The 27,874-nt window shown below is 32.1% G+C and overlaps 1 protein-coding gene across 1 annotated transcript; it reads right to left on the reverse strand.

The window, feature by feature from the left end:
• Positions 1-755: 755 nt before the first annotated feature.
• On the reverse strand, positions 756-20,071 carry LOC140437280 (trypsin-1-like). Its single transcript, XM_072526711.1, has 4 exons — positions 19,919-20,071; positions 9,539-9,821; positions 1,980-2,188; positions 756-1,040 (listed from the first exon to the last, which is right to left on the reverse strand). The coding sequence occupies exons 1-4, from the start codon at positions 19,968-19,970 to the stop codon at positions 787-789; spliced, it is 798 nt and encodes a 265-aa protein (XP_072382812.1). The 5' UTR covers positions 19,971-20,071; the 3' UTR covers positions 756-786.
• Positions 20,072-27,874: the final 7,803 nt, after the last annotated feature.

Below are 27,874 nucleotides of genomic sequence, written 5' to 3' on the forward strand. Positions count from 1 at the left end.
TCTTTTATAGAGATGTCTCTTTTCTACTGCTTGTACACACCTGCAGAGGTGTGCCCTACAACACTTGCAGAGGAACATAACCCGTGATAGTCTACATATGAGCCTAATGTTAGGTATCTATATCTAAATATAATGAAAAATATTAATTTAAATCTTAAACTGTATTATCCTAAAGAATAATTTGTAAACAAATTAAACTTATAATAAAATGTCTAAACGGCGTTGCTTTAGAGCCATATGGTTTATTACCTTTTCTTCGTTTATTTGAATGTCCTGATACATAAACATCAAAGCTAAACCATTTAGTCTCTCTTCACTAATACAATTTCTTAAATAAGTCTTTAGTACTTTCAGCGATGAAAATAACCTTTCACATGTAGTACACGTCGTTACAGGTAATTTAATTATTAAATTAGCGTTTTGGATTTTTTGTATTGCGTGTGAAAGACAAGTTACATTTTCCTACTATTCTTTATATATTTTTTACTTTATATGCCCTGTGGGGGAGGGGAGAGGGGGGTTAACCGTCAAAACTCCCCCTAGGTGCGCTAATTGCGGTAATATTATATTAGCTAATGCTCGTTTGACAATCCAACTAACTGACTGTGCCAGTTATTTTCGTCTCACATAGAATACTTTTTTCAAAATACTTATTTATTAAAAGTATATTTTATCGTTTTAAATACGCAAAATAACCTACATATAATTATCAACAAGGTTTAACTAAGGTTTAAAACTATAAAACAAACAGAAAAAATGAGTGCAATATTTATTTAAATATTGATATTACAATTCACTGTCGTGCTTCTTGATCCAGTCAACAAAATGACTCACCCTTGTAAATACTGATGGAGCTCCTTCTTTGCCGCATGGTAGGAATACCCAAGAAGATACTCCAACCAATTGTTGATCTAGGACTAAAGGACCACCAGAGTCTCCTTGACATATACCATGATCTTTCTCAGGATTTGCGGTACATACGTTTGATGTGGTATTGTATGGGGCAATTTCTTCGACCTTCTTACATAACTCCAAACAAGCTGTAACATTATTATATTTATGAAAAACGTAACTTTAAAAATAAATAAACCAAAACATGGCAGATTTAAAATGGCATGTGAAGTTTAATATAATTCGTAACACTCAATAAGTTCGCGTGTATAGCAAAACGATAATATATACAAACATTGTAAAGCAATAAGGAGATATAATATCACATTCTCTAGGCAGACTACGTTCGGTCCCGATTTGCCTAAAGTGCTCAGGTACTTATTTTCATTACCTTGTTAATTGTGAACCGATATATCGTAATGGTCAAATTGGTTATTAACTAAATGTTAAATAACTTACACTATTAGACTATAAATAGTTTTTAGTGTGAACTAGTCCTACTCTGCCTTTGCTGGAACCCCCGTTGTGTGTTCAAATAAATGCTTATCGGCTTTAAACAATAATGAATCTCTTAGATAGCTTGGAGAACTATAGCAGCGGACTAGGTAACTGATATAACTAAAAATTCAATTTGTTAAAGAGAAGGATTCTGAAGATCTTATGCATGGATAATGTTACAAACGTTGAAATGTAAAAAAGAATGAACAAGGAAAAAAAAGTTAAAATGGCAATAAAAGAAAGAATCTACATCTTGTGGATCATAATTCAAGCGTGAAAACCCTAAAAGACTGTTAATTTATATTTAAATGGGAATAAGCCACAATTAAAGGTTAAAATACGTTTATTGACGTTTCAATTTCCACTTCGGAAATTGTTCTCAAAATACAAACATTAGTAAATATTAAACAAATTTTGTTTTTGTTTTTTTTTATTGTGGCTACATTTCAATTCAAATCTTTAGAGTAGTTATAGTAGTCATGATATCTTTCGTAACGAAGAGGTCATTTGTTAAAGAAGAAATATAGATATATATATATATATATATATATATATATATATATATATATATATGAAGAAAATAAACTTACTTTCTTCATCGGGCATTTCAGATTCTTGCCATTGTAATACATCAGGGAACTGTGGAAATAAATTTCCTCCTGATTGTCCCCAGCCAGATGCTACTACTGTTCCTGTAGCATTTAAATCCTGGATGGGAAGTTCTATTGGTTTAACGTGGTCATTAAAAACCCAAGTTTCGTTTACTTTAATTATGCAGATATCGTTTGGTTGCACACCACTAAAATAATAATGATAATGAGAATTAACTATTTTATGAAAGTAAAAGTATCAAGAATTTAAATAAATGCTTATAGACATATGCAAAATTGTTTTATATAATGTGTACTAATAAATCATTAATTCTACTAAAGCAATTTATGAAAGAATAAACTATCGGATAGCTAATTTATATTACCGCAGTGATTACAGTATAGCGTTTTATTTTCCTAGTAATAACGGCCCTTCAAATTTTGATTGTGCTGTACCTATAATATCTCGTAGATTGTCTTTATTGCCTCTGACTCGTCTTATTTAGAGTTCCCATATCATTAATTTCGTCTGTGTTTAGACTAAGTTAAAAGTACTCAATACTTAGGCCAAAAAACCAATTGCGTATTATAAATACAGACTCACTTATCTATTAAAAATGTTTTCATGAACTTTTTCAAGTTATCTGGTAATCGGGTATATAAAACCCAGACGCCAAGTTTTACGCTTAAGTAAGCAATTTTAATTTCGCAGAAAATTCACAAGAGGATAATAGAAATAAAGCGAAAGGTAGAAGAAATAATAAATTAGATTTACTCACAATCAATTTAATTTAACTAATCAGACGACCGGTTTCGCTTTCTACAATATGCAAAGCATCTTCAGGTCACGATACAAAGTTAAATAAATGCTGAAAATAATAAACCCATATTAGGGTGTTGTCTAATAAAGATAAAATAAAGATAGATAATATAAATTATATAAATTACAGTAATTATGCCAATATTACATGTCTGTGGTTTTCAAAAATGAATATTAACATATCAGAACTGGAATAAATATTTGAAAATATTTATACACACCATGACAGATAACTCACACCAACAATTATTTGAAAGAAAGTTTGTAATTTTGTTATACATTTTGATTGCAAATGTACATATTTATATTTATATTTAATTTAATTACCAAATAATCACTTAAGTTTGTTCTGTAACTTTGACTAAGCTGAGTTAGTTATCATAGAAGATATATTACAATTATTTATATTGTTACATTGAAATTTATTATGAAATTTATTATTAATTTATTATATTAAATTAAAATGAACCACGAGCTGGATGAACTAATGCAGAGCGCAGATATTGTCAGATTTGTAAAATCACAAAGGCTAAACTGGCTTGGTCACCTAGAAAGAATGCCAGATAATCGAGCTGTAAAAGTAGTTCAGAGATGGAAGCCCCAAGGAAACAGAACAAGAGGAAGGCCCCGTAAAAGATGGATAGACGACGTAGAGAGGGATCTTAAAACCATGAACATCAGGCAGTGGCGAAGGAAAGTATCCGACAGGGCAGAATGGAAGAACATTGTTAAGCAGGCCAAGACTCACAAAGGGTTGTAGCGCCATTAGAAGAAGAAGAAGAAGTTACATTGAAATTTAATTATTTAAAGTCTGTTAAAGTATGCCAATATTAACACACCAAATAACTTTGATATCTTAAATTAAAAATTTTTAGACATTTATTAATATCAGCTTATTTCATAAAACTAGATAACTTAACTTACAGCTTAACTCACAGCATTTAAATAGAAGAAGAACTGTCACACTTTAACCTACATTTGTCAAGTTTACCTCTAAAATCTGATATATACAACATAAAAAACTCATTGTCTCCAAATAAGAGATGTAGTTCTTCCAAATCCTTCCCCTTTTTAAATTTAATGTCTGTTTCGTCCCCCCGTTTTTTAAGTGTTTTTAAGTGTTTTCTCTGTGTCTTAAAGTGTCTCAATTTTAATTTTTAACTTTATATATTGAACCAAAGAAGATAGACGCTTAAGCGTCTATATTCTTTGATTGAACTTTACATCCATTTGCCACATATTACAAGATAACTCTATCAAAGAAATTTGATAATTACAAGCTAATCTAATTGCACACCCACACAATTTGTACATCTATTCTTATTCATTATCTTACAACTGTCACCTTCCAAAACAAAAATAAAAATCTCAATAAATAACACATATTTCATAAATATATCTCCAGAATAAAAATAAATAACTTTTTAATAACTTAATGGCATAGAACATTACTTTCATCAAACAAACAATTACATTTCACCTATCTCTACTTCATTGGATTAAATCTGTCTCCTCAAGAACTTCCCTGTTTACTGTTAAACAATTACAATAGTTGACTTGAGTTCTCCAATCAACAATACAAGATAGTTTGAACCATGTTTTTTCAACCATCAATTAATAGAGTACCGGCATGTAAGTAATGTTTTATTTATTTGTTTATTTTTTAATTCATTACAGTTTAATAGACTATTTTACCAATTTGTGGGTCTTACCTTGTCTGCTTAAACATCTATTCATTTTTGAAAACCACAGACATGTAATATTGGCATAATTACTGTAATTTATATAATTTATATTATCTTTATTAGACAACACCCTAATATGGGTTTATTATTTTCAGCATTTATTTAACTTTGTATCATGACCTGAAGATGCTTTGCATATTGTAGAAAGCGAAACCGGTCGTCTGATTAGTTAAATTAAATTGATTGTGAGTAAGTCTAATTTATTATTTCTTCTACCTTTTGAAATGGACTCACACAAGCAACACATTCATGATTAGAAATAAAGCGCTTAACGCTAGCCTGAATTTGAAACGGTAAGGTATCATGTTGGAGTTCTATTACTCAGGATTCCCACATGAAGAGCATTTGACTGATAGTTATACCCCTATCGTGCATGAGAGTGCTATAGGAAGGAAAGAGAGAGTCTGAAGCATTGGAGCGCGGTGGAGTGATTCCTGTTTACACACGTATACACCTCGCCACTACGCTACATATATTTTTTGAGGATATTAATATGTATTTAATTCATTTTATGACTTAATTCTCATTAATTTTGATTGCTAAGAAGTTAGATATTTTATTTTGAGAATATCATGAATTATACTTTTGTTTAAGAATATTACGATTAATTTGTAATGTGTAATCTACGATACCAAAAAGCTTTTTGCGGTTGTCAAATTGTGGCCCCTCGTATCCTTACCCACCCCAATAACGATTCCGAGAATGAGCAACGAGTTCTTCGTAATGTACCCATGTACGGTCGGGTTATTAACACCCAAAGTTACTCTTTTTCCACGTAGAGATAATTATCTTTATACTTTTTGGCTCCCACCTGAGGAACCTGATCTTATTCTTATTAGTTACAACACAACTTACGAATACTCTAGATTCTAGATGATTTGAATTTTATTTTAATATCTTATTTGTTGTTAATAGTAACTCCGTAAATCTTTTCTACATATACATAAAAAAAGTGGAGAGCACACATCCTTGTCAAACTTCTCTCATAATAGGATTTTTTTCGGATTCGGATCTTCTTTAATTCTAATGTCAGGTGTCTGATTTCAGTACAAATCAGCTATTATCCGAATATACCGTCAATTCAGACCTGTGTCGTTTAAAATAGCAGGGGGATCAGCGGGCTGATAGACTCATTTTGAAGTGCATAGTTTAGTAGATTTATGGTTCAAGACACATGGCAGCTAGAGAAAATTTTTAAACAGGTCAGTATATAATTCAAACTAGATTTCAGGTTTTCAATTGGAATTTGATAAGCAGTATGGCAAGAGTATTGCCCGTACAAACTTATGGAACAGAGACTTTAACACTGAACCAAAGATCCGCAAATAAAGTCAGAGGTACAGAACGAGTCATGAAACGTGTAATTCTAGACGTGAGCTTTCGAGACCCCATAACAAACAAACAAATCAGGCAACGATCAGGCGTTCAAGACGTCATCGAAGGAATCACAACGCTAAAGTGGAACTGAAAACGGCTCTTAGCAAGAATACAAGATGGACAGTGCACAAGACGAATCATGGAATGGAGGCCCAGAAACTATGTATAAAAGAAACCGAGGTCGACTACCGACTAGATGAACCGACGATATGAAAAGAGTAGCGGGAAACATGACTATAAGCGCCCCGGTGTAGAGAACATTGAAAAAAAAATTAGGGAGGCCTATGTCCAGCAATCGATGATAGTGATGGCAAGATATAGGATTTCGCAGTTTAATGGAGATCTTTCATTGATCTAACATAAGGAGTTATTATACTATGAAACTGAAATATATAATACCAAACAAGTCTTGTCCTATTGATTTACTCAACAGTCACAAGTCTAAATAACATCTTGCTCTTATCATATTAAATAAAAGTTTTTTGCAACAATCTTAAAAAATTATTCAATAGTGTATTATTACTTTCTTCTTTTATCGTTTAGCTTCTTTCCTACCGGAAGTTGATGATCAGTCTGACGAATTACTTGCAGTATTCTGCTAGTTTTAATAAATAAACGTGTTTGATTCGCCATGTCGTTCACCATGAAATGTTGTTGAGCCAAGACATCTTTCTTCGTCCTATACCTTTCTTTTTATAGCTACACATACAATCCAGGATAGTTTAACACTACACATAAGCGATTATATATTTTGATTTTGATTTATTGGCTTTCATGTCGTACAATAGTAGGTATAAACCAAATATAGTGTTTCATTAATCTTATGAATAGTGGTAGAGAGATATAAATATTTTAAAATATATTCTTCATTTTTAAGAACGCTCTTGTAGCTATTTAAATTCGGTGTCTAATTTCCATATCTGAATTCAGCTGTTGATTAACCCATACTTCTAGATAATTTTACCGATTAACTTGTGCTGCTTTTTTGAAATTTTTATCTCTATAATTTTGGAGTTTTTTGTGATGAGTTATTTTCCTTCCGCTCTTCCTGATGGCTTGAATTTCCTAAAGCTGTTGTCCGATTTAAATGATTTTTTAATATTTTATAGCCTTGTTCTTTAACAATATCGTTATAATATTGGTGCTAGACAGGTAAATTGTCATTGTATACCGGGTATACCAATCAAACTGTGATTAATTCTTAAAGTTAGCGTGACCCTGTGAAATATGTTTTCTTAACATTGTATTTTTTAATTCATTCGCTTACGTTGGATAATAAAAAAGTTAGGTACTTTAACAACTAGCTTTGTCTTTCGTCAATATAGGGTGTTTTTAAATAAGTATGTGGCAAATTTTAAGGGGTAAATTCTGCATGAAAAAATAATGACAGTTTGCTTTATAAACATAATGCTTCGTTTCCGAGATAGGGGGTGTTGAAATTTTTCTTACAGACTATTTATTAATCGCTTAAAATAAGTTAGACAACAAATGTTTTCCTTACCTTTAAATATTCTTTCTTTAATACAGCATAAATTGCGTTAGAGGTCTCTGATATAATGTGACCCAAAGCTTGAGGTTAAATGATTACCGAAAATTTTAAATCTTCGTAACATCTGCCAGTGGCGAGGAATCGTAAAGTCGCTGTAAGTCGACTTTACGATTGCAAATAATGGCGTGTTTTGTTTGACGATCAGGGAGTTACTAATTTTAAAATGGTGCAATATGTTTCGTAAACCATTCTCAAATAATTAAACCAATCAAAACATTCCAATTTTAATTCCTTTTTTGGCCCTTGCCGTTTTTCGCCCATTTTGTTCGTTTACGTTTTTTGTTTGATTTTATGGCAAACGCAGCCGCTACTGCACACAAATAAATTCGTTTAATATTCAGACACTATTAAATAAAACTGAAACAAAACTGAAGTGTGTGTGCAACTCGTGTTCTACATTTTTGTTCGAACAAACTTGCTCGTGGAACAAAACTGTCGAGCAACAACGCAATTTGTGGGCCGCTTACAGCAACTGTCAACTTTTTCCACAAGCGTCTGAAGGGACACGTCCGAATCTGTCACCATAAGGAAAGTTGTTTATATTATATTATCACTTTATTTTGTTGTCATAGGTTTTAATAATATTTTCAAGCTTTTAACTATTACCGATGAAGATTGTTCGTATCAGATGGTGGGAAGCCGGAAGATCACCAGATTGGATAAGGTACAAAAACATATACTCAAACGCTTTCAGAAATCTAGCTGGCTAAGTTTGTGATCAGAGCCGATCCTAGCAGGAGTGCAGTTCGTGCACCGCACGCAGGTGACCAAAACAAAGGGCGGCCATAGGTCGCATCTAATTTTAATATAATCTTATCTAATTTAATATCAATAAATTAAACAAAAAATAAAATTATTTACGTATTTCTCAAAATAAAACTACTACGAGTATATCATAAGTTCATAAAATCATAAGTTATTGACAAATCAAAATTCCTATAGCAAATTTCAATAAGCGATGCAGCGGACGTAAACATTAGCACGTGTAGGCCTCTAACAGGACCGCATTTACGATTATCTTTTCGTTTGGCCAGAAGTATTATCTTGTAAAATATGAAATTTATATTTTAATTTTGCAAAAATGTGAGACAAAGAACCTGATTGTTTTTAGTTGACATCCGAGAATAGGAACTATTTATACAGGACGAAAAAAACCAAGAAATTATTTTTTTATCTTAAAAACGGCCAAAAAATTTTATATGTAGGGTGTTTTCAAAAAATATAAGTTTTATTTATAATTTTTGTTATAGCTGTTTGTACGTTTCCAAAAAGTTTAAATATTGCAAAACGATTACTTTATGAAATAAAAATACAAAGTGATTCATAACTCGTTTCAGTTCGGCGTAAATATATGGTAGAAAACGAGATATAAAATTGTGCTTCTAAGAAAACGATATTACAAGGTCAATCGTAGTCAAAAAAACCTCAGTATAAAGAGTGAAACACTGCAACTACGTCGGCACCATAATAAATGACGAATGGACCAACAACCAGGAGATAAGCGCGGGCATCAGAAAAGCTAGATCCATATTCAACGGGATGAGGACTTTTAAGTCCACAATCTCTCTCTCTTAGTGTAAAAGTAAAAATGCTGTGAAGATACGTCTTCTCTGTCCTTTCTTATGGTGTCGAATCGTGGAACTTCAACAAAGATATGTCCAATTGATTGAAAGCGTTTGAAATGTTGCTTCATCGTTGAATACTCAAGATACCATGGACTGATGACTGACTGAATGACAAGTGAAGAGTTCCTCAGAATAACCTAAGAATTGAGAGGTGCTCACCATTATCAAATCTCGAAAGCTACAGAACTTTAAACATATTATGCCAAATGAATTCAGATATACCATTCTACAAGCGATCCTGCTTGGAAGTAAAATAATTGGAAGGCGATGTCCAGGAAGCAGAAGAACATCCTGGTTAAAGAAACTCAGAACCCGGTTCAAGACAACATCTGTACAGATTTTCAGTGTTCCTGTAGATAAGATAAAAATTGTCTTGATGATTGCCAACATTCATCACAGATAGGCACATCAAGAAGAATGTTATCAATATTAGTTATACTTACTAAGAATAATTTTCATGGATGTAGTGCTCCTGAACTACTCTAACTTGTGTGTTCTCGCTTTGTTCATGTACTTTCAATATCCCGGCGACTATATGAAGATTGGGATACATAGACCAGCAACAATGTCCCGCAGTAACTACCCAGTTTGGAGAAATGATAGCACCACCACAAAAGTGCTGGTAGCCAAAAGGCCAATCGTCTTTCTGCAGTGATACCTGATATGGAAACTGTCCTTCTTTTGCGTCTTGTCCGCCAAATATTCTATAAGATGAAAGTGGAGAACCTGAAAACAATATTTTTGTTGAAGAAATCCAGTATTTTTTAATTTTAATGTACTCTGTTTTTAATTTTTATCAATATTTTTAATTATTCTTCTCTGTAAATATAATATTTACTTTATTCTAGGTCTACGACGTTGTCTTCTACCTGTTGACGACTATTTTCGGATTTTATCTGACCATCTATTTTCAGGAACTCGTTCTACACGTTATGGGCAGGGGCGACTCTGTTTTAAATGATTGTGAAGTTAGTATATAGTTTTTATAAGCCCAAATTCAGACCAATACTATAAACTATTGCTAATATATTGCTCATTTATTACGGAAAGAAAAATTTTATTGCTGTAACCGCTTCCGTGCTCTCCGAGAAAGAGTGGGTATACTAACGTTACGGTAAAGTTAGCCATAGCTACATCTCAGCAAGGAAAAGGGGTACAGGGCCTTATCAATATCAAACTTCGATCGAAGCGGTCGTATTTTGCTACACTCCGACAAATTAAAATTTAATTGATTTTAAATGTTTTTTTAAAAAACCAAAGAAATAATTTATTGTGATTGTGTTTGTAGACATTCAAGTAAGTGATAAGGATAAATTTGGTGTTTATTATCAATCAAATAATTTTAATTCATATCTAAAACTGGCACAAAGTTAATTATGCCTAATACATCGTTTTGCGCTAATTGTTCAAAGCCAACTGCTACCTCCGATAGAAAGCTCCAGTGTGATGGCTGTAAGAAACCAATACACATTGCTTGTACGGATCTGTCGGTCGATAATCGAGTTACGAGGCAAAAAGTGCGTGGGATATGTATACTTTGCAATGCATGTAGTTCAAACATTGGGAATATTACTGAAATCAAGAGTTTACTAGTCGAGTTTAAAGCGGACATTAAGAAGAAAATTGAAAACTTTGATATTAAATTATCTGAATTCAGCAATAAATTAAATCAACTTGATTCTATTACAACAGAATTTACCGACAGCATTGTCAATGAAGCAGCTGACCGCATATCTTGTTAAAAGTGATAATGAGTTCTGAACACCACACTCAAAAAATTCTTCGTAACAAAAATAAACTTTTGGAAAACAAATCTACTGAAACTTATTCTGTTATTGATGACAAGACACCTATGCAGCAACTTCGTTTAAAGGAACTTCGTACTGAGCTTGAAACTCGTAAAAATAATGGAGAAAATGACCTTACGATTAAATATGTGAATGGCTGTCCAAAGATAATGAAATTTCGTTCATAATTCTTCTGCACCAAAATTTACGGATTGGCTTCTTATGTATACGAATCTAAACTCACTTATGTCCAAATTTAATGAATTTATAAGTACTGTTCAACTTTTAAAACCTCACATTATTTTCCTAACAGAAACGTGGATTAATTCTTCTATTCCCGATGCTGTTCAGAATGCCCGATGCAAACTCATGATCAGATGGTCAATGTCTTGCTGCGGTATTCTTCTACACTTTATTCAAAGGACCTCAAACAGTTACTGTCTAGTATTAAACGTAATATTTTGTTGTAAAATTTGTCTGCCCAATATGTCCCGTGCATCTGGCGATTGTGGAGTTCATGGTAAAACCTCAATTTCATTATCTTCGACGAATGTTCGCACGACCCTGGAAGTATACAGCGCGCATCGTTGTGCATTTATTGAAATTGGGCACCAGCTTGTTGTGCAAAGGATACAACAATAGGTTCGAGAATAATATCGCTGTAGTCTATTGCATTTAGAAACCATTCCAGGCAAACGAGATTGGTTCTTCCACCAAGAGTGACGCCACCCCATACCATCATACTGCTGCCTTGTTCTTTATGAACCCCCTGCACCGTGGCCAATCGTTTAGCATTGCCAGATCGTCTCCAAATTCTTGTCCTTCTGGTATCTGGTACAAATCCAAACTGGGACTCATCTGTGAAGTGTGAAGAAGTAGAAGCGCACTCACGTTTAGCCCAATTTGCATATTCTTGTGCCCACTGAAGTCAATGAGCGTGATTTCCTCTGGATAATCTGGAGGCACTCTCACAGGTCTTCGAGTATTTAACCCTATTTCATGCAGTCTATTTCTAATGGTTTGGCCACTTACAAAATACCTGATGGGTCTCTTGCATCCTCATTTGTAATTGTGATGCAGTTACAGTGCGATTTCGCAAAGCCTGTAACCTTATAAAAAGGTCATCAATCTGGTTAGTTATCCTGGTACGGCCTGCCTGCATGATGTTCAACAGTATGACCAGTTTCTTGACATCTTAACCACAAACGATTAATGACACTTCTGTTCGTGTGGAGGACCTCAGTAGCGTCTGTTTGACTTTTATCAGCTTGAAGCATCCCGATAGTACGCCACTGCGATTTAAATGATGTCTCTCCATTATTGGCAATTGCAAAACTAAATAAAAATTCACATAGACATCGAAAATCAAGTACAAATAAAGAAATATTATTTTTATCTTATAGACAAAAAAACGCAAATTAATGTTTTGTTAAAGTTTTTATAGCCATTCTTATCAGCATTACCGTTCAAGTTAGTAAAATAATCGACAAAACAACAAAAAAGATTAAAAACATAAATTTATTTTTGTATTAGCAGCTAACATTGATTTAAAGCTATTAATACAGGTGTCTCTTAGATTATTTTGATGTGTGTATTTATTTGTCGGTGACTTTAGGGTCATGGAAAACACAGACAGTTTTAAAATTATTTAAAAACTGACTACTACTTAATTCAAAACTAATTGACTAGTCTAGAAGCGTTGTATGCTTTGAATATTGTAAAACTGATTTATTGCAGTCGGTGACGGCTTATAAATTTGGAAGCACTCAATCACTTCTTGACAAGTTCAAAAATTACACTATAGGAAGGTAACTAAAATATTAAAACAGCTGATCTATTATAGCAAGTATGCATTGGTTAGTAATGTTGAAGTAATCTAACATGTTTTTATTAAATAATTGAACAATAAATTTTAAATTTCCGTTCTGAAACTGATTTCTTGTGGCATGTCTAAGATAAATATTATTTTTATAAGATATTAAGCTACAGTTGATTGTAACGGAAATTAAATTTTATATTATTTGTATTTTACGTTACGATTTCCACTCCCGAAATCGTTTTCAAAAAAGATTATTTTAAATAGTGAGCTGTTATTACAACCAAGTTATTTGGTAGTTGTTTTCTAAATTAATGGTTGACTTACTTGGCTTCGATCTTGTAGGCATATAGTTATGCTTGTAGTTTAAAATCCAAGGGTGATACTTGTACCCTTACGATGATATTGAATCCTGATTATTTTGTCTGTTTATATATTATGTGTTTATGTATTATTATATAACTTTCGTGCAAAGCTATATAATACTTAAGTATTATATAGCTTTGCACGAAACTGAAAAAGGTATTCTAATAAATGGTTGCCGGCTAAACAACATCAGATATGCAGATGACACCATACTATTTGTGGACAACTTAGAAGACCTACAAGTTTTTATGAACAAAATCACGTATTACAGTCAACAATATGGACTCAATATAAACGTTAAGAAGACAAAGCTTATGATAATTAGCAAGAAAAGAATAACAGAAGGTCAACTCTACGTCAACCAATCCCCTGTAGAAAGAGTGACGCACAACTACCTCGGCACCATAATAAATGAAGAATGGACCAACAACCAGGAGATTAGAGCACGCATCGGAAAAGCTAGATCCATCTTCAATCGGATGGCGGCCTTCTTCAAGAGTCACAACCTCTCTCTTGATACAAAAGTAAGAATGCTGCGATGCTACGTCTTCCCTGTATTTTTTTATGGTGTTGAATCGTGGACCTTGAACGAAGATATGTGCAGAAAACTGGAAGCATTTGAGATGTGGCTATATCGGAGAATGCTTAAGATCCCGTGAACTGACCGAGTCACAAATGAGGAGGTCCTCAGAAGAATGAATAAGAATCGAGAAGTACTGACCACCATCAAATCTCGAAAGTTACAGTTCTTCGGACATATTATGCGAACTGAATCCAGATATACTCTCCTTCAAGCCATCCTGCAAGGAAAAAATATTTGGAAAACGAGGTCCAGGAAGAAGAAGAACATCTTGGCTAAAGAACCTCAGAATCTGGTTCAATACAACATCTGTGCAGCTTTTCCGCGCTGCTGCAGATAAGATAAAGATTGCCATGATGATCGCCAACATTCGTAACGGATAGGCACATCAAGAAGAAGAAGAATGTATTATAACTACGTATTGTGTCTTGTATATATATTATTATGTATAATTTAAGATGATGTATCTGCGTAGTTGGCCAATGTTGGTATGTTCTTGTTGATGACTTCTTTTAGTATTGGCACCAGAGATTTCTACGTTCTGCTAATGGGTTTGCTACATATTTTTCTTCATTAAGTCATGCTCGTTTAGCCGAACACTTAATAGTCTTGCGGTTTCTCCCACATAAAAATTGTTGCATCCGCAGGGTATTTTATCGATGTAGCTCTTTGATCTCTCGTATATTTTGTTAGGTTTGGCTTTGGACATACTCACAGTGTATTGGTTGTTTTGAATATCCTTTTTATTTATTTTTTACTAAGCCATTCACATATGGTATTATTGTCTTTTAAAATCCTTTCTTTCAGAAATGCCGACAACTTATAAACATAATGAAAATCGAAGCAAGAAAAAGCCAGAAGAAATGTAGGATGCTCCATAAAAAGATAGAGTAAGGTTTGATGCTGGAATAGACAACAAATGCCTAAACTTTGGAATCAAGAAGAAAAAGAATATGAGCAGAAGAAGAAAAATCCCTATTGCACCAAATTCAATAAGATTCTTCCCTGGAACAAAACAACCAACCTACATTGAATGTACAAAGTTTCAAAACAGAGAACTTTTCCTTAAAAAAAGAGTTCAGTAGACGGTACTGTAGAGTCTACAGTGTAGACTAGCGAGAAGCTTGTATTGATCATTTATAAAGTTGCTGTTTTTCCTATTCTTTTTACAATTTCATAATATTCTTAATTAAATTTCTATTAGGTAGCAGTTTTTGTTGGTGTATCTTTTTAAGCTTTTTACATGCTTTATTGCATTCGTTAGTATAATATTTTTTACGTTTCCTGTACAAAAAATTATGAAACATTTCAAAAATCAAAATAACAAATTGTAACCAGTTTTGACATTTTGTATACATCTGGCCACTCCCTGTTTAGTTACACAAATGGACTCTTCCGTTGTAACTGTATAAAGTACATTCGTTCAGCAAATTCCCAACTGTAAACAAACGCACGTGTTGATATTCGCCCTCTCATTCGTCAAGAGGCTATTAAATATAATTTATTGCTTTAAGCCAGACTGATTCTCATTTTACAGGTCCAAACTTGTCAGTCTGTTTAAATTCAAATTGTAGCGTGTTGTTTTTTAAGTTAATATATTGTGTGTTAGATATTATAGTTATTGTTAAGTTATTTACTGGTCGTGTTATTTTTTAGAGTTTAGTTTAAGTGTTTAGTATTAAGTTTTATGTGTAGTGAACTTTAAGTATCCAAAAACAAAGTATTTGTTAATTAAAAGTAAAAATAGCTTGCGGTAATCACTTTAATAAAGGTAAGAGAAACCAATATTTAATTTAATTTATTGATGTTTCGAAAAGTTTTATTTGCTTTTTAGTCCATTTATTCACAGTTTTTGCTGTAAATATTAAAGAACCGCTTGGATTGACATGAAATTTGGCATATACCTACATAGCTAACGGCAAAGAAAAAAAGTGATATTGTGCCGATGTTTGCTTTTGCTACGGGGGTGAGTTTCACCCCTTCTCGGGCGTGAAAAAATATGCGTTCAAAATAAGTCCAGAATTGAATAAACTGACTAATTCTAAGCAATTTGTATTTTATACAGTTTTTGAACAAAGTCAATACTTATCGAGTTATTTGCGAGTGAATATGATCATTTTTCAATAAAAAACCACGTTTTAAACGGTTTTCAGCAAATAGCTCAAAAAGTAAGTATTTTATCGAAAAACATATACTTATACCTATATGAAGTCTGTAGATTCAGTAAAAGCAGAGTTGTAGCTAATGAAAAGTAATTCAAATTTAAAATCGAATATTTCAGCGATAACTATTAAAAAAATGAAGTACTTTTCGGGAAAAACTCGCTGTCGAGGAAAGTGCTTATTTTTTTTTATTGTTTCACGTTGAAATATTCGATTTGGAATTTGATGAATAAGAACCTATTTTTCATTAGCTACAAATGTGCTTCTGGCTTTATACGTACACCATTTTTTTGGTATTGTATAAGCTACATTTTTGCTAAGAATATTTTTTCGATAAAATACTTAGTTTTTGAGTTATTTGCAAAAACCGTCTAAAAACTTGTTTTTTTTTGTTGTTGAAAAATGAACATATTCACTAGCAAATAACTCGAAAAGTGTTGGCTCAGTGAAAAAACTCAATAGAACAAAGGTTGCTTAGAATTAGTCAGTTTATCCAATTCCTGTCTTATTTTGAAAGTATGTTTTTCCTCCCCTGAGAATGGGTGAAACTCACTCCTAGGGCAAAAACACACATCGGTACAATATAACTTTTTTTATTTAACATGTTAGCTATGTGTATGCCAAATGTCATGCCAATTCAAGCTGTTCTGTGGGGAGATTGTATCGTGAGTGAATGGAATATTTCTGGACTTGAAAAAGTATACAGAATGCATTCATAACTTTACCGATATTTTCGATGATGCTGGTTTTATTACAATACATATTATTTTTCCTTAGGCTATTTTGACATTTTCTTAATCAACTAAGTACATTCAGTTATTGAAGATAAATAGAATAACAAAAATGTCAAGCACTGATACAGCCGATGAACTCCTTGATATTGATTTAACCCTCACTCCACCTAAAAAAGACCAGTAAAGGGACATTTTGACGTTACAACGAAGGAAATGATTATAAATGTATTTAAAAAGGAAATCCAGGAGAACCCTACAATGTTGAAAAGTGCGATTTCTATTAGAGTAGCAGATATAACAGGTACTGATATTGTTTCTCCATTACTTGTTACTTTTTATCTATTGTAGGCGTGTGTAGCCGTAGTGTACGCAATGTGGTTCATGAATATAAAATTACGGGAACATTGTCGACACCAAAATCAGCTGAGCATAGTAAAAGTATTGTTAACTCGCTGGATAAATTTGACAGAGAAGCAATAAGAAAAATAATCCATCAATTCTTTTTTCGAAATGAAATACTCACAATTGACAAAGTTCTGAGGGTTGTTAATGAAGATCCGGTTTTGCCTAACTTTAAAAGAAGTACGTTTCTTAAATTATTGACAGCAATAAATTTTAAGTTTCAACGTTGTCAGCGAAACAACATTTTGATGGACAGGGACGAAACTGTCTTGTGGAGACGAGAATTTCTGATAAAAATGAAGTCCTATAGAAATGAAAACCACAAAATTTACTACTTAGACGAGACTTTGCTAAACGCTGGTCACACCAAATCTATAGTATGGGTCGACAATTCGGTAACGTTTTATAAACAAGCGTTTTTAGATGGACTTTCTACGGGGTTAAACAATCCTGCAGGTAAATGTTTATGTGCTTTTTCACTTCAAGTAAATTTTAAAATAATACTAATAATCTGTCACATTGGCAGTGAAAATGGGTTTGTTCCAGAAGGGTTGTGGGTGTTTGAATAAAAAAAAGTGGGTACTACCATGAAGAGATGGACGGGAAATTTTTCGAAAATTGGTTCAAAAATATACTGCCTTGATTAGAAGACAACTCCATCATCGTATTGGACAACGCGTCTTATCATTCCAGAAAATTGGAAAAAATTCCAACTACTGTTTCTAGAAATGCTAACATACAAGCGTTTCTGAAATCAAAAAATATAGGGTTTGAGGACTCCATGTTAATATATATAGCTGGCTATCGCTAAGGAACATAAGTGACAATATAATAAATATATCATTGATGAGATGGCAAAAAGCCAAAACAAAGTAGTGTTAAGGCCGCCCCCATACCATTGTGAGCTCAATCCGATTGAGCTCATCTGGGCCGAAGTAAAAAATTATGTAGCAGCCAAAAACACTAGGTACTTTTAAATTTGCAGATATGAAAAATATTTTTTATGATGCAATAAATAATATTAGTCCAACTACGTGGCAGAAATGTGTGCAACACGTTCAATAAAAAGTCGAGTCCAAAATGTGGAAGTTGGACAATATAATAGAGAACCATATCGAACCCATAATAATAAATCCAGACGAAGACAGCAGCACATGGAGCTCCTCAGACTATGAGTAATTTAAATGGTATGTTTTTATGCTTTGATAAACTTATGACAATGCTACTTTATTCAAAATGTTCACTTTGTTATGTATCTCTCAGTTAATGAATATTTTATTTTAGCACATTTTTCTTCAATGGAACATTAAATTTTGCTCACAATGATTAAATTTCAAGAAATTCTTACACTAATAGTTTCAAAAGTAAATATTTTTAAAAATCATCTGATACACCTCAGTACGACCCTGTTTGGCTTTCACGTGCGTTTGTTTACAGTTGGGAATTTGTAAAATGAATGTAGTTTAAACATGAGAATGTTTTACTAATAATTCTTTTTATCGTACTTTAATACAATAGTCGAACTGATAATTGCAAAAATCCACATCCACACAAAAATTCACATTTATGTGAAATTGTATTTATATCAAATTATAAAGATGTAACTAAGTAACATTTAATAGTAAATTTAATTATTGTAAAAACTAAATAAGTTGTTTAAAAATAACAAGTTATATTAAAAAAAGTGGAACAGTAGGCGGTACTGTAGACTAGCGCGGAGCTTCATACTGTTTTCTGTATTTTTAAAATAATATATCTTTAAATTAAATAAAGTAATTTTATTTATTTATTTTTTGCTGCTGCTAATGCCACCTGATAACGTATTAACTAAACATACGTTGTTTACTTATGACAAACCTGTCAAATTCAGACCAAATATTAATAATAAAATATAAATAAATATCATTTGATAGTAAATTGAATTATTACATAAACTAAATAATATTGTATTTATATGAAATTAATTTAAAACGAGAATTACTATAAAAATTTAAACAGATGATTCAATGTTGTTATTAATCGAATGAAATTTATGACTTTTATTAAATTTTGACAATCGTTACTAATAGAATCTTTTAGTGACAGATATTCTTTTAATTTTTTACTTCTCATTTAATGTCTATATTTTGTTAGTTATTTTTTATGCAGTTTTTAATTTAAGCCTGCTTAGAGTAAATATTATAATGATGACTAGAAACGAATTCATCGAGGGAAGTGACTTTGCCGGATTTATTGGGGCTTAACTAGAGTCTGACGAGACAGAGTAATTTTAAAAGCATTAACCGACCTACATTCTCGTTTGTTATAATTATAATATCATATAATTTGCAGTTATTGTTCTTTTAACAAGCAATAAATCAAATCAATTTTCTCGAAATATTATAAATAAAAATACTCGATAATGGAAAATAATTTAATTAAAAATAATCTCTACCAAAAATCGATCACTTTGTACATAGGATTACGCAATATAAATACAATGAATTCGATAAATATTACCTTAGGTGAAATTTCTATTAGCTATATAAATAATCATCTTTACCGCAATAAAAATTTTGACTTATTGATTATTAAAAGGATATAAAGAATTATCTAAAAATATAAAATAAATAATATAAACATTTTTTCCAACAGAAAGATTATTTTTAAGAATTGAAACATTGAAAACATGCGGGTTATGAACATTTTTTGTAAGGAAAATTTTCATATAAAGAATTTCCAATGAGAAATAAGAATATTTCTTTGTACTAAGCATAGCAAAATGAAAAATAACATAGAAAGTTACCAGTATGGAATATAGAAGGATGTCAGTAACACAGAAGTATAATATATAGTTGAAATTATACAAAACTGAATGTATCATATGGAAAAATGAGGAAAATATTACGGTAACGTACATTCAGCTGTATGCTGATAAGGTATTTTAAGATTTTGATAATGGTACTAATAATAATATTAATTTTTAAGTAAACTTACCTTCAACGGAATAGAATGTAAAAAATAACAAAAGGAAGATGTGATATTTCATGGTGATTATTGCCCTTACTAAACAAACCAAGTTTAATAAATTAATAATTATAATAAAATATAATAAAAAATGTCATTTATATCTACATTGTTAGATTACTTTCTAATCAAAAAATCTTAGATATGTTCATATTGAGGACTAAACTGATTTCATTGTTTGCTGATAGAGATAGGTAACAAATTTACAAAAATTATATACTTTTTTAATTAAAACGTTACTTTTAACAGACAGTCAATAAAACTAGAAAATCGATACATAAAATATTTGAGTTAAGGTTTTAATTTTATTTTAAGACTTGTTTGGTCTGTTTAAGCTGTTATTTTACTTTTTCAATCATAATATTAATAAAGATTTCCAAATATCGAAATTTACTTTTTTGTTTGATACGGCGAGTACTTTTATCGTATTTGTGCAGGTGCTCAAATTCATAGACGGGGAAGGTGTCCTTGACAGTGCAGCACTCAAGATAGGTGCTCGTAAGTGCTGTGGACTACTCGATCAGGAAATGTGTATGATAGCACTGCTTTTATGGTAGATTATAAATGGCTGTTCAAATTATCAAATTATATATATATATATATATATATATATATATATATATATATATATATATATATATATATAAATCATGAATGTGTTGCTTGTGTGAGTCCATTTCAAAAGGTAAAAGAAATAATAAATTAGACTTACTCACAATCAATTTAATTTAACTAGTCAGACGACCGGTTTCGCTTTCTACAATATGCAAAGCATCTTCAGGTCACGATACAAAGTTAAATAAATGCTGAAAATAATAAACCCATATTAGGGTGTTGTCTAATAAAGGTAAAACAATGATAGATGATATAAATTATATAAATTACAGTAATTATGCCAATATTACATGTCTGTGGTTTTTCAAAATGGATAAGATGTTTAAGCAGACAAGGTAAGACCCACAAATTGGTAAAATAGTCTATTAAACTGTAATGAATTAATAAATAAACAAATAAATATCTTAATATAAATCTAATATAAATATAAATCTTATATATATATATATATATATATATATATATATATATATATATATATATATATATATATATATATATATATATATATATATGAATTGAGACGCCGAATATATAAAAATAAACGGCGAAAGGTACACAATTCGTTAAACTTTCCGTGTATGAATTGGTATCAATAGACTGATAACGTTATTCTGTATGCTCTAGGTCTTCCGAGAGTCGGGAAGATACAAACTCAAACACGGAATGCCAGCGAATGGGTCCTGTAATTTCCACTATTCTAGTGTAATGCTGCAAAAAGCGAGTTTGTATTATTTTACAGAAAATTAACTACAAAAATTAATACAACATACTTTTATTTTATTGTTTTGTTTCAAAACTTTAAGCCTTTGCAATATTATTTTTGACATCCCGTTAACTTTCAATTATTTCATTTCTAAAATGTCACTGATGTTCTTTTGTCGAAATCTCTAGCTAAAACTCCTTCTTTAGACTGCTTACAGGGAATCAAATGTCCTAACAATCGTTCCTATCCTTTTTTGGCTGCCAGAATATCCTTGGCTACGGTTCTCTTGATGAATGATAAATTTATTTGTTCTTATAAATACGGGAAAACTTAACTACTGCAATTTTTCCTAATCAAACTTATTGCAAAACAAGACCAACTTTCTTGGCCTAAGACTGGACAGTCAGTTAAAACATGGACAGAACATATTAAAACGCTAGTCGTATCATGTCAATCTTAAATAAATCTTCTTAAAATGTTATCTAACCGAACTTGGGGAGCAAACACTCTAAAACTGCTGCATATATACCAATCATTAATCCAAAGTAAACTGAATTAATATGCTACTCAACTGCAAGTAATCATATTCTTAAAAATCTAAACGTTATAGGAAGCACATGTTTAAGACTTGTTCTGGGTGCTTACTGGACTAGTAAGTGTTTTAAGCTTTCAAGTCATCCTAGGTGAACCCTCCTTTCAATAGGAACACATTTCTTTAAATTATGCTACCAGATTGTCTTCCAGCCCAAATAACATAAACTTCCTACTTTTTACAAAACACATCCACCTACTCATTGCCATAAATATTAAAATATCCATCCCTTAAAGAACGTTTAACGAGATATGGTTTTGAACTGGAGAAGCTGACAAATTCTTATCCTAAACAACCAACTTTAATTCCCTGGACTACTAATACACCCACTGTTGATATATCCCTCACGACCTTATTATTAACAACCTCTATCAATAATACACTGGCTATAACAAGATTCTGAACATGCAATTCGCATCCCTCAATTTAGCAGTATTTTTATAGGAGAAGTAATCGCCGTTTTAAGGTATTAGATGTATATAAGATTCATGCAAGCTCAAACTTTCTTCTCATTACTGACTTTTTATCTGTTCCTCAGAGCTTAAGGCAAATATATCCAGCACAGGCTATTCTGCAATAAATACAACTTGCATTTTACCACCTACAAAATAGACACGAAAACGTTAAATTTCTTTGGGTACTGTCAGACACAAGTATCGTAGGAAATGAAAAAGTCGATAAGTTGGCAAAGAAAGCTGCTACTGACGAAACTGAAATGATGACAACAATTCCATTCACTGATATCCAGCTCAATATTTAATGGCACTGTGTAAAAAATTGGCAACAAATGTGGAATTATAATAAGGCTAAACTTAAAAATGTTAAACCTACGATTAGATTAGTGTAGAAAAAAAGTGACAACAAAATATGAAGAAAAGAGAAAACTTTTTTACAATACAAAACACAACAAATACAACTGGCATGCGACCACTATAATCGAATCAGAAATGTAACGTATAGAGATCATTTATGTTCAAAATGAAGTACAGATAATCTCAAAGCCAGTGCTTCTAATACCAAATGTTGGTCTTTTATATTCGAAGACAAGTATCCATATTTAAAACTAGTTGTTTTAACTCTTCAGTTAACAGGAATGTTCGGATCAACATACGTGTGTGAGTCTACATTTTCAGAAATGAAAATAGTTAACACTAGAAAGTCGGGCTTAGCATACCTACCTAGAAAGCCCGAAGGCATCATTTTGGCCCCAAGTTCCTAAATCAATAAAAACCAAGTTTAGAATTAACTATTTATTTGAGAATAAACAAAAAATAAAAATAAACAGTTTTAAGAAATTATATAAACTCTTGACGATAGAATTTGATTTAATTTTTTAGTTTCATTTTAAACATTTGGAACACCATACAGTTTGCAGTTTTTGGCATTTGCCACACATTGCCTTGTTACAGCCGTGGCACTCATTGGAAGTATGATTTCCTTTACAAAACATTTTTAACTGACATTTTTTTCTTTTTTGGCTAGTAACAGTGCTGGTGGTTGGTAAATCCGGTGGTGCTGGGTATAGTACCAGATTTCGGGAGGCAAGGTATGGAGCCCGTAATTCTTCACACAGCTGAAAAATAAACTTACGACGACTGATTTTACTTCCAGTAACTTCTTTATAAATAATCCATGCATTTATTGCTCCTAAGTCAAGAATGTTATAAAACACGTGCATTGGCCATCGTCTTGAAGCAACTTTTGTAGTATAAAGACGCGCCATTTGGTCCACTACATCAACCCCGTATTTTGTTTTATTATAAAACTTACTGTTTGAGGAAGTTTTTTTCCATCGACAGCAACATCCACTGATTGATGTAATGAGCTCAACAAAAGCACATTTTTGTGACTCTTTCCTTGGTATGCAGTAAGTGTTATCTTTTCGTCGCTCTGGAATATATGGGTAACATATAATTCTCCATTTTTACTCTTTACGCTTAGAGGAACTTCCTTTCTGTTGCGATTCAAAGTACCCACAAGACTTGTTGATTTTTTTGCAATGCCTTGGCCAATTTTAACGATGTACAGTAGTTATCTGTCGTAACATTTTTGCCCTTTCCCAGTTGATTTTCCATTAACCGCAAAACAACATGTTCACCAACACTTGTATCTTTCTTGCGTAGATGATCAGTGCCAGTATAATGGTAACCATTTACAATATATTTTGATTCCACGCATGTCAAAAGCCAAAATTTTATGCCAAACTTATCCGGCTTATTTGATATGTACTGTGTGAACGGGCACCTGACTTTAGAAGGCAGTAGTTGTTCGTCCACAGTAAGGTTTATTCCTGGTTTGTAACATGCACCACTATTTTCTATAAATCCATTCCAAACCGCAGAGGATAGAGCAAATTTGTCGGTTTTCAATCGTTCAGATCTCGTTTGCTTTATGTCAAATCTGAGATATTTTATAATATCCTTGAATCTGTCTCGTGGCATAGTTTGCCTAAAAAATTGAGGACCCCATACTGTTGACCACAAGCTGTTGGTTGGGAAATTTTTGGCGCCGTAGACTCCTCTTGCGTACATAATAGCAAGGGCAGCCTCCAGTTCTTCCAAAGTTATAGTCCATGTGTCATTTTTCAAACATCGATGTGCTTCTGCAATAGTGCATTCTTTTATATGACGTAACATGCTGTCGTTGATTATTAGATGCCAAGCACTTACCACACAATTGTTCCTCACGTTCCTTTTTGCATACGACGTAGGACCTGATTCCTCTCGATAAATGTTGTGCTGAGCGCGGCGTCCTGTAATGAGCAAACATTCAATGAATATGAAGATACTTAAAAATCATAATCTTACCAGGTACTGATCCAGAATCAATAACTTTCCACGTTGTTCCGTCTTTCGATTGTTCGGTGTCTCCGATTGAAATAGTTTTTCCTTTTTGACCTCTTTTTCTCTTGTGACTTGGCTTAGATGCACTTGGATTCACGATAAAATTTGCTGGCTCGTGCTGTTGAGTTGTAGAAGCAGTGTTTACATAAATTGGTGAGTCTTGTACAATAAAACTTTCTAACTGCTCTGAAGCATCAGAGTCACTTGAATCATTATTTTGTGGTGGTACGTATTGTTCATCGTCTGACTCATTATTTTCTGCGAATTCAGATTCACCTCCCGAAACATCTTCTTGTATTTTTCGTTTTCTTCAAGAAGTTCAAGCTCTGATAGTCCACGACGAGACATCTTTACAGTCGTCTTGAATTTTCACAATTGAACGAATGTTTCAATATTCTAGAAATGAGAGTCAGCAGAACCTAATAAACCGCTCAATAAACAAAATACTTTCAAGGAACAAACAGTATGTAACAAAATACGTTCTAGGAATAAACGTACATAAACATAATTTTATCTATCCGACAGAAAGTTAAAAGAAATCGTCAAATTTCCGAGAAAACGATAATAATTAATACAGGGCCGGTTTGACCCCTTCATACTTCTATGGTAGGTTTGTTAGAAAATCCATTTAATAAATTTAGTAAACAATATTTTTTTGCGTTAAATAAGACTTTGTATCAAAATATTAAAAGTAGTAAAATATGAAATTATTATTGTGTCAAATAAAAGAACTACAATAACTTCAAATCGCAACAGGGGCCAAATTGGCTCCTCCGACTTTCTAGTGTTAAAGCAAAATATCGCAATCGGCTAACGGACGAACATCTCAGATCGTGCTTGCTGTTAACATTCAGTAATTACGTATTTTCTTACGAAAATATTGTGCATGATATGCAGTATCATGTATCAACATTGAAAGGAAATTAGTGGTTTAAGAAAATTGTCTTAGCAAGTGACAAATCACCAAGTGGTAAAAGAAGTATTAGTTGACCGCGCAAAAGATAGAGTAACCACGTTCCATAGAGGCAACAACGTGCCAATAAACAAGAAATATTGTTTGTATAAGGAACGAAGAAGTAGAAGAAAATTATAAGTTTACAACTATTAGTGTTATATGCTTGATACTAGATATCTTAATTATATTTTGTATTTTAGCATTTTCATAAATCTACGTATTTTATTATCTAGGCTCTCCAGCCTAGTTGTAGTAGTCGGTAATTGATCGCTTGTCTTCTAATTATTTTGTGGTAGATCGCAGACACTATTATAAGTCTGAGCAGCCCTGGTATAAAATATCACGTATTATGACAGGTTAGTGGAAATTTCTAAATATGACACATAATTTTGACCCAAAATGAAGAATATTTATTTGTTAGTAAACACACACACACGCATATATATATATATATATATATATATATATATATATATATATATATATATATATATATATATATATATATATATATATATATATATATATATATATATATATATATACTCAGAGATTCTACAGTATTCACTACCTTCCCTCGCTCAACCGTTTCCATCTCTCTCTGTTGTCCCATTCTTCATCGTTTAGGCCTCTCTTACTCATGGCGTCATCTACTTTGTTCCTCCAGGATTTTCGGGGTCGTCCTCTTTTCCTCCTTCCTATGGGGCCCCATTCCGTTATTCTCTTTTTCCAGCTGTTGTCGCTAGTTCTTCTTACATGTCCATACCACTTTAGTCTTTTTTGTTCTATATATGTTAGTATGTCTGTTTCTATTGATGTTATTTGCTTTATTTCGTCATTACTTCTCATATCCATTCTTGTTACTCTGCAGCATCTTCGCAGGCATTCCATCTCTGTTGCTACTATCTTACTGCTGTTTTTCTTGTTTATGATCCAATTTTCAACCCCATATGTCATAATACTTCGCACTATTGTTTTATAAATCTGTGTTTTTGTCTTCATATTTAGGTGTCTATCCCACCATACTGAGTTAAATTGTCGGATTGCTGTTCTTGTTTGTCCTAGTCTTTGTGTAATTTCTTCCTCTGTTGTTGCATTTTTCGTGATTATAAACCCCAAGTATTTGAATTTATCCTTTCCTTTGATTGTTACGTTGTCATCAATCTGTAGATCTTCTATGTCTTCTTCACTTGTAGATAGGTACTCTGTTTTCGCGAGGTTAATATCTAGGCCAGCCTTGGTATATTCTTCTTGTCGTTTCTTCATCATGTAGCTGAGGTCGTATTGGTCTTGTGCAATCACTACTTGATCGTCTGCAAAGCTCAACGTATATAGGTATTAGTTCCGTACCGGTAGGTACTCCCATGCCTTCGCATTTTCTTATATATTTATATATATATATATATATATATATATATATATATATATATATATATATATATATATATGTTATAAATAATTATACATACAAAGATTTTTTTAATTTGTTTGTTGAGTAAACATAGAGAGATTTTTATATTTCGCTTTACATCGATTTACAATTTAGAATAAACGTTAGACTTCTTCCAGTAAAGATCTGTTCTTATTCTCCATTAACTACTTAGCATTGAAATAAACCTTTTCCCAAATAATACCTACTCCAGCGTTATTACATGGCGATCCTGCGGTCTTTGTTAAGTAGTTATTAGGAAGTAGTTAAGTATACAGTTTAGAATTTAATTAAGATCGAAATGAATTAGTTAATTTAAAAAAAAAATTTTAAAAATTTAAAGTAAAATAAATAGAAGCAAAACTAGCGGACCAACTCGACATCGAGTTTTTTAAATGAAATTTTTATTTTGCGAGAAAAATATACAATATATACAATGACCGGAAGTAAAAATATTTTTATCAATAACTCAAAAACTATAAATGATAATTTCGTGAACTTACATTTTTGAACTCTACGTTGAATTCTCTATTGATTTGACTAATAAAAACGAAACCGGAAGTCGACCTCAAAACCGGAATGCAATTTTTAGTTCATCAAAATGTCGACATGGATATCATTTAGCAGTTAATTTTGCATGCTGATCACGAATCCGGTGTCAGATTTGCTCTATCTTGACATCTTGACTCTATCCGACACTTCCGGTGTCGGATCGCAATCGGAAGTACATATTTAGATTCGTCTCGACAAGACCTTTCGATCCATATATACATTGTGGGGTCTAAA

The sequence above is a fragment of the Diabrotica undecimpunctata genome, chromosome 3 (genome assembly GCF_040954645.1).
Source record: "Diabrotica undecimpunctata isolate CICGRU chromosome 3, icDiaUnde3, whole genome shotgun sequence".
Classification (NCBI taxonomy): Eukaryota; Metazoa; Arthropoda; class Insecta; order Coleoptera; family Chrysomelidae; genus Diabrotica; species Diabrotica undecimpunctata.

What these genes read in the sequence shown, in the direction of transcription:
- LOC140437280 (XM_072526711.1), bottom strand. Translation starts at nt 19,970, where the DNA reads ATGAAATATCACATCTTCCTTTTGTTATTTTTTACATTCTATTCCGTT. An exon ending in TACATTCTATTCCGTTGAAG is followed by an intron (nt 9,822 to 19,918) that starts GTAAGTTTACTT and finishes TATTGTTTTCAG; the next exon opens with GTTCTCCACTTTCATCTTAT. An exon ending in TGAAATGCCCGATGAAGAAA is followed by an intron (nt 1,041 to 1,979) that starts GTAAGTTTATTT and finishes ATAATGTTACAG; the next exon opens with CTTGTTTGGAGTTATGTAAG.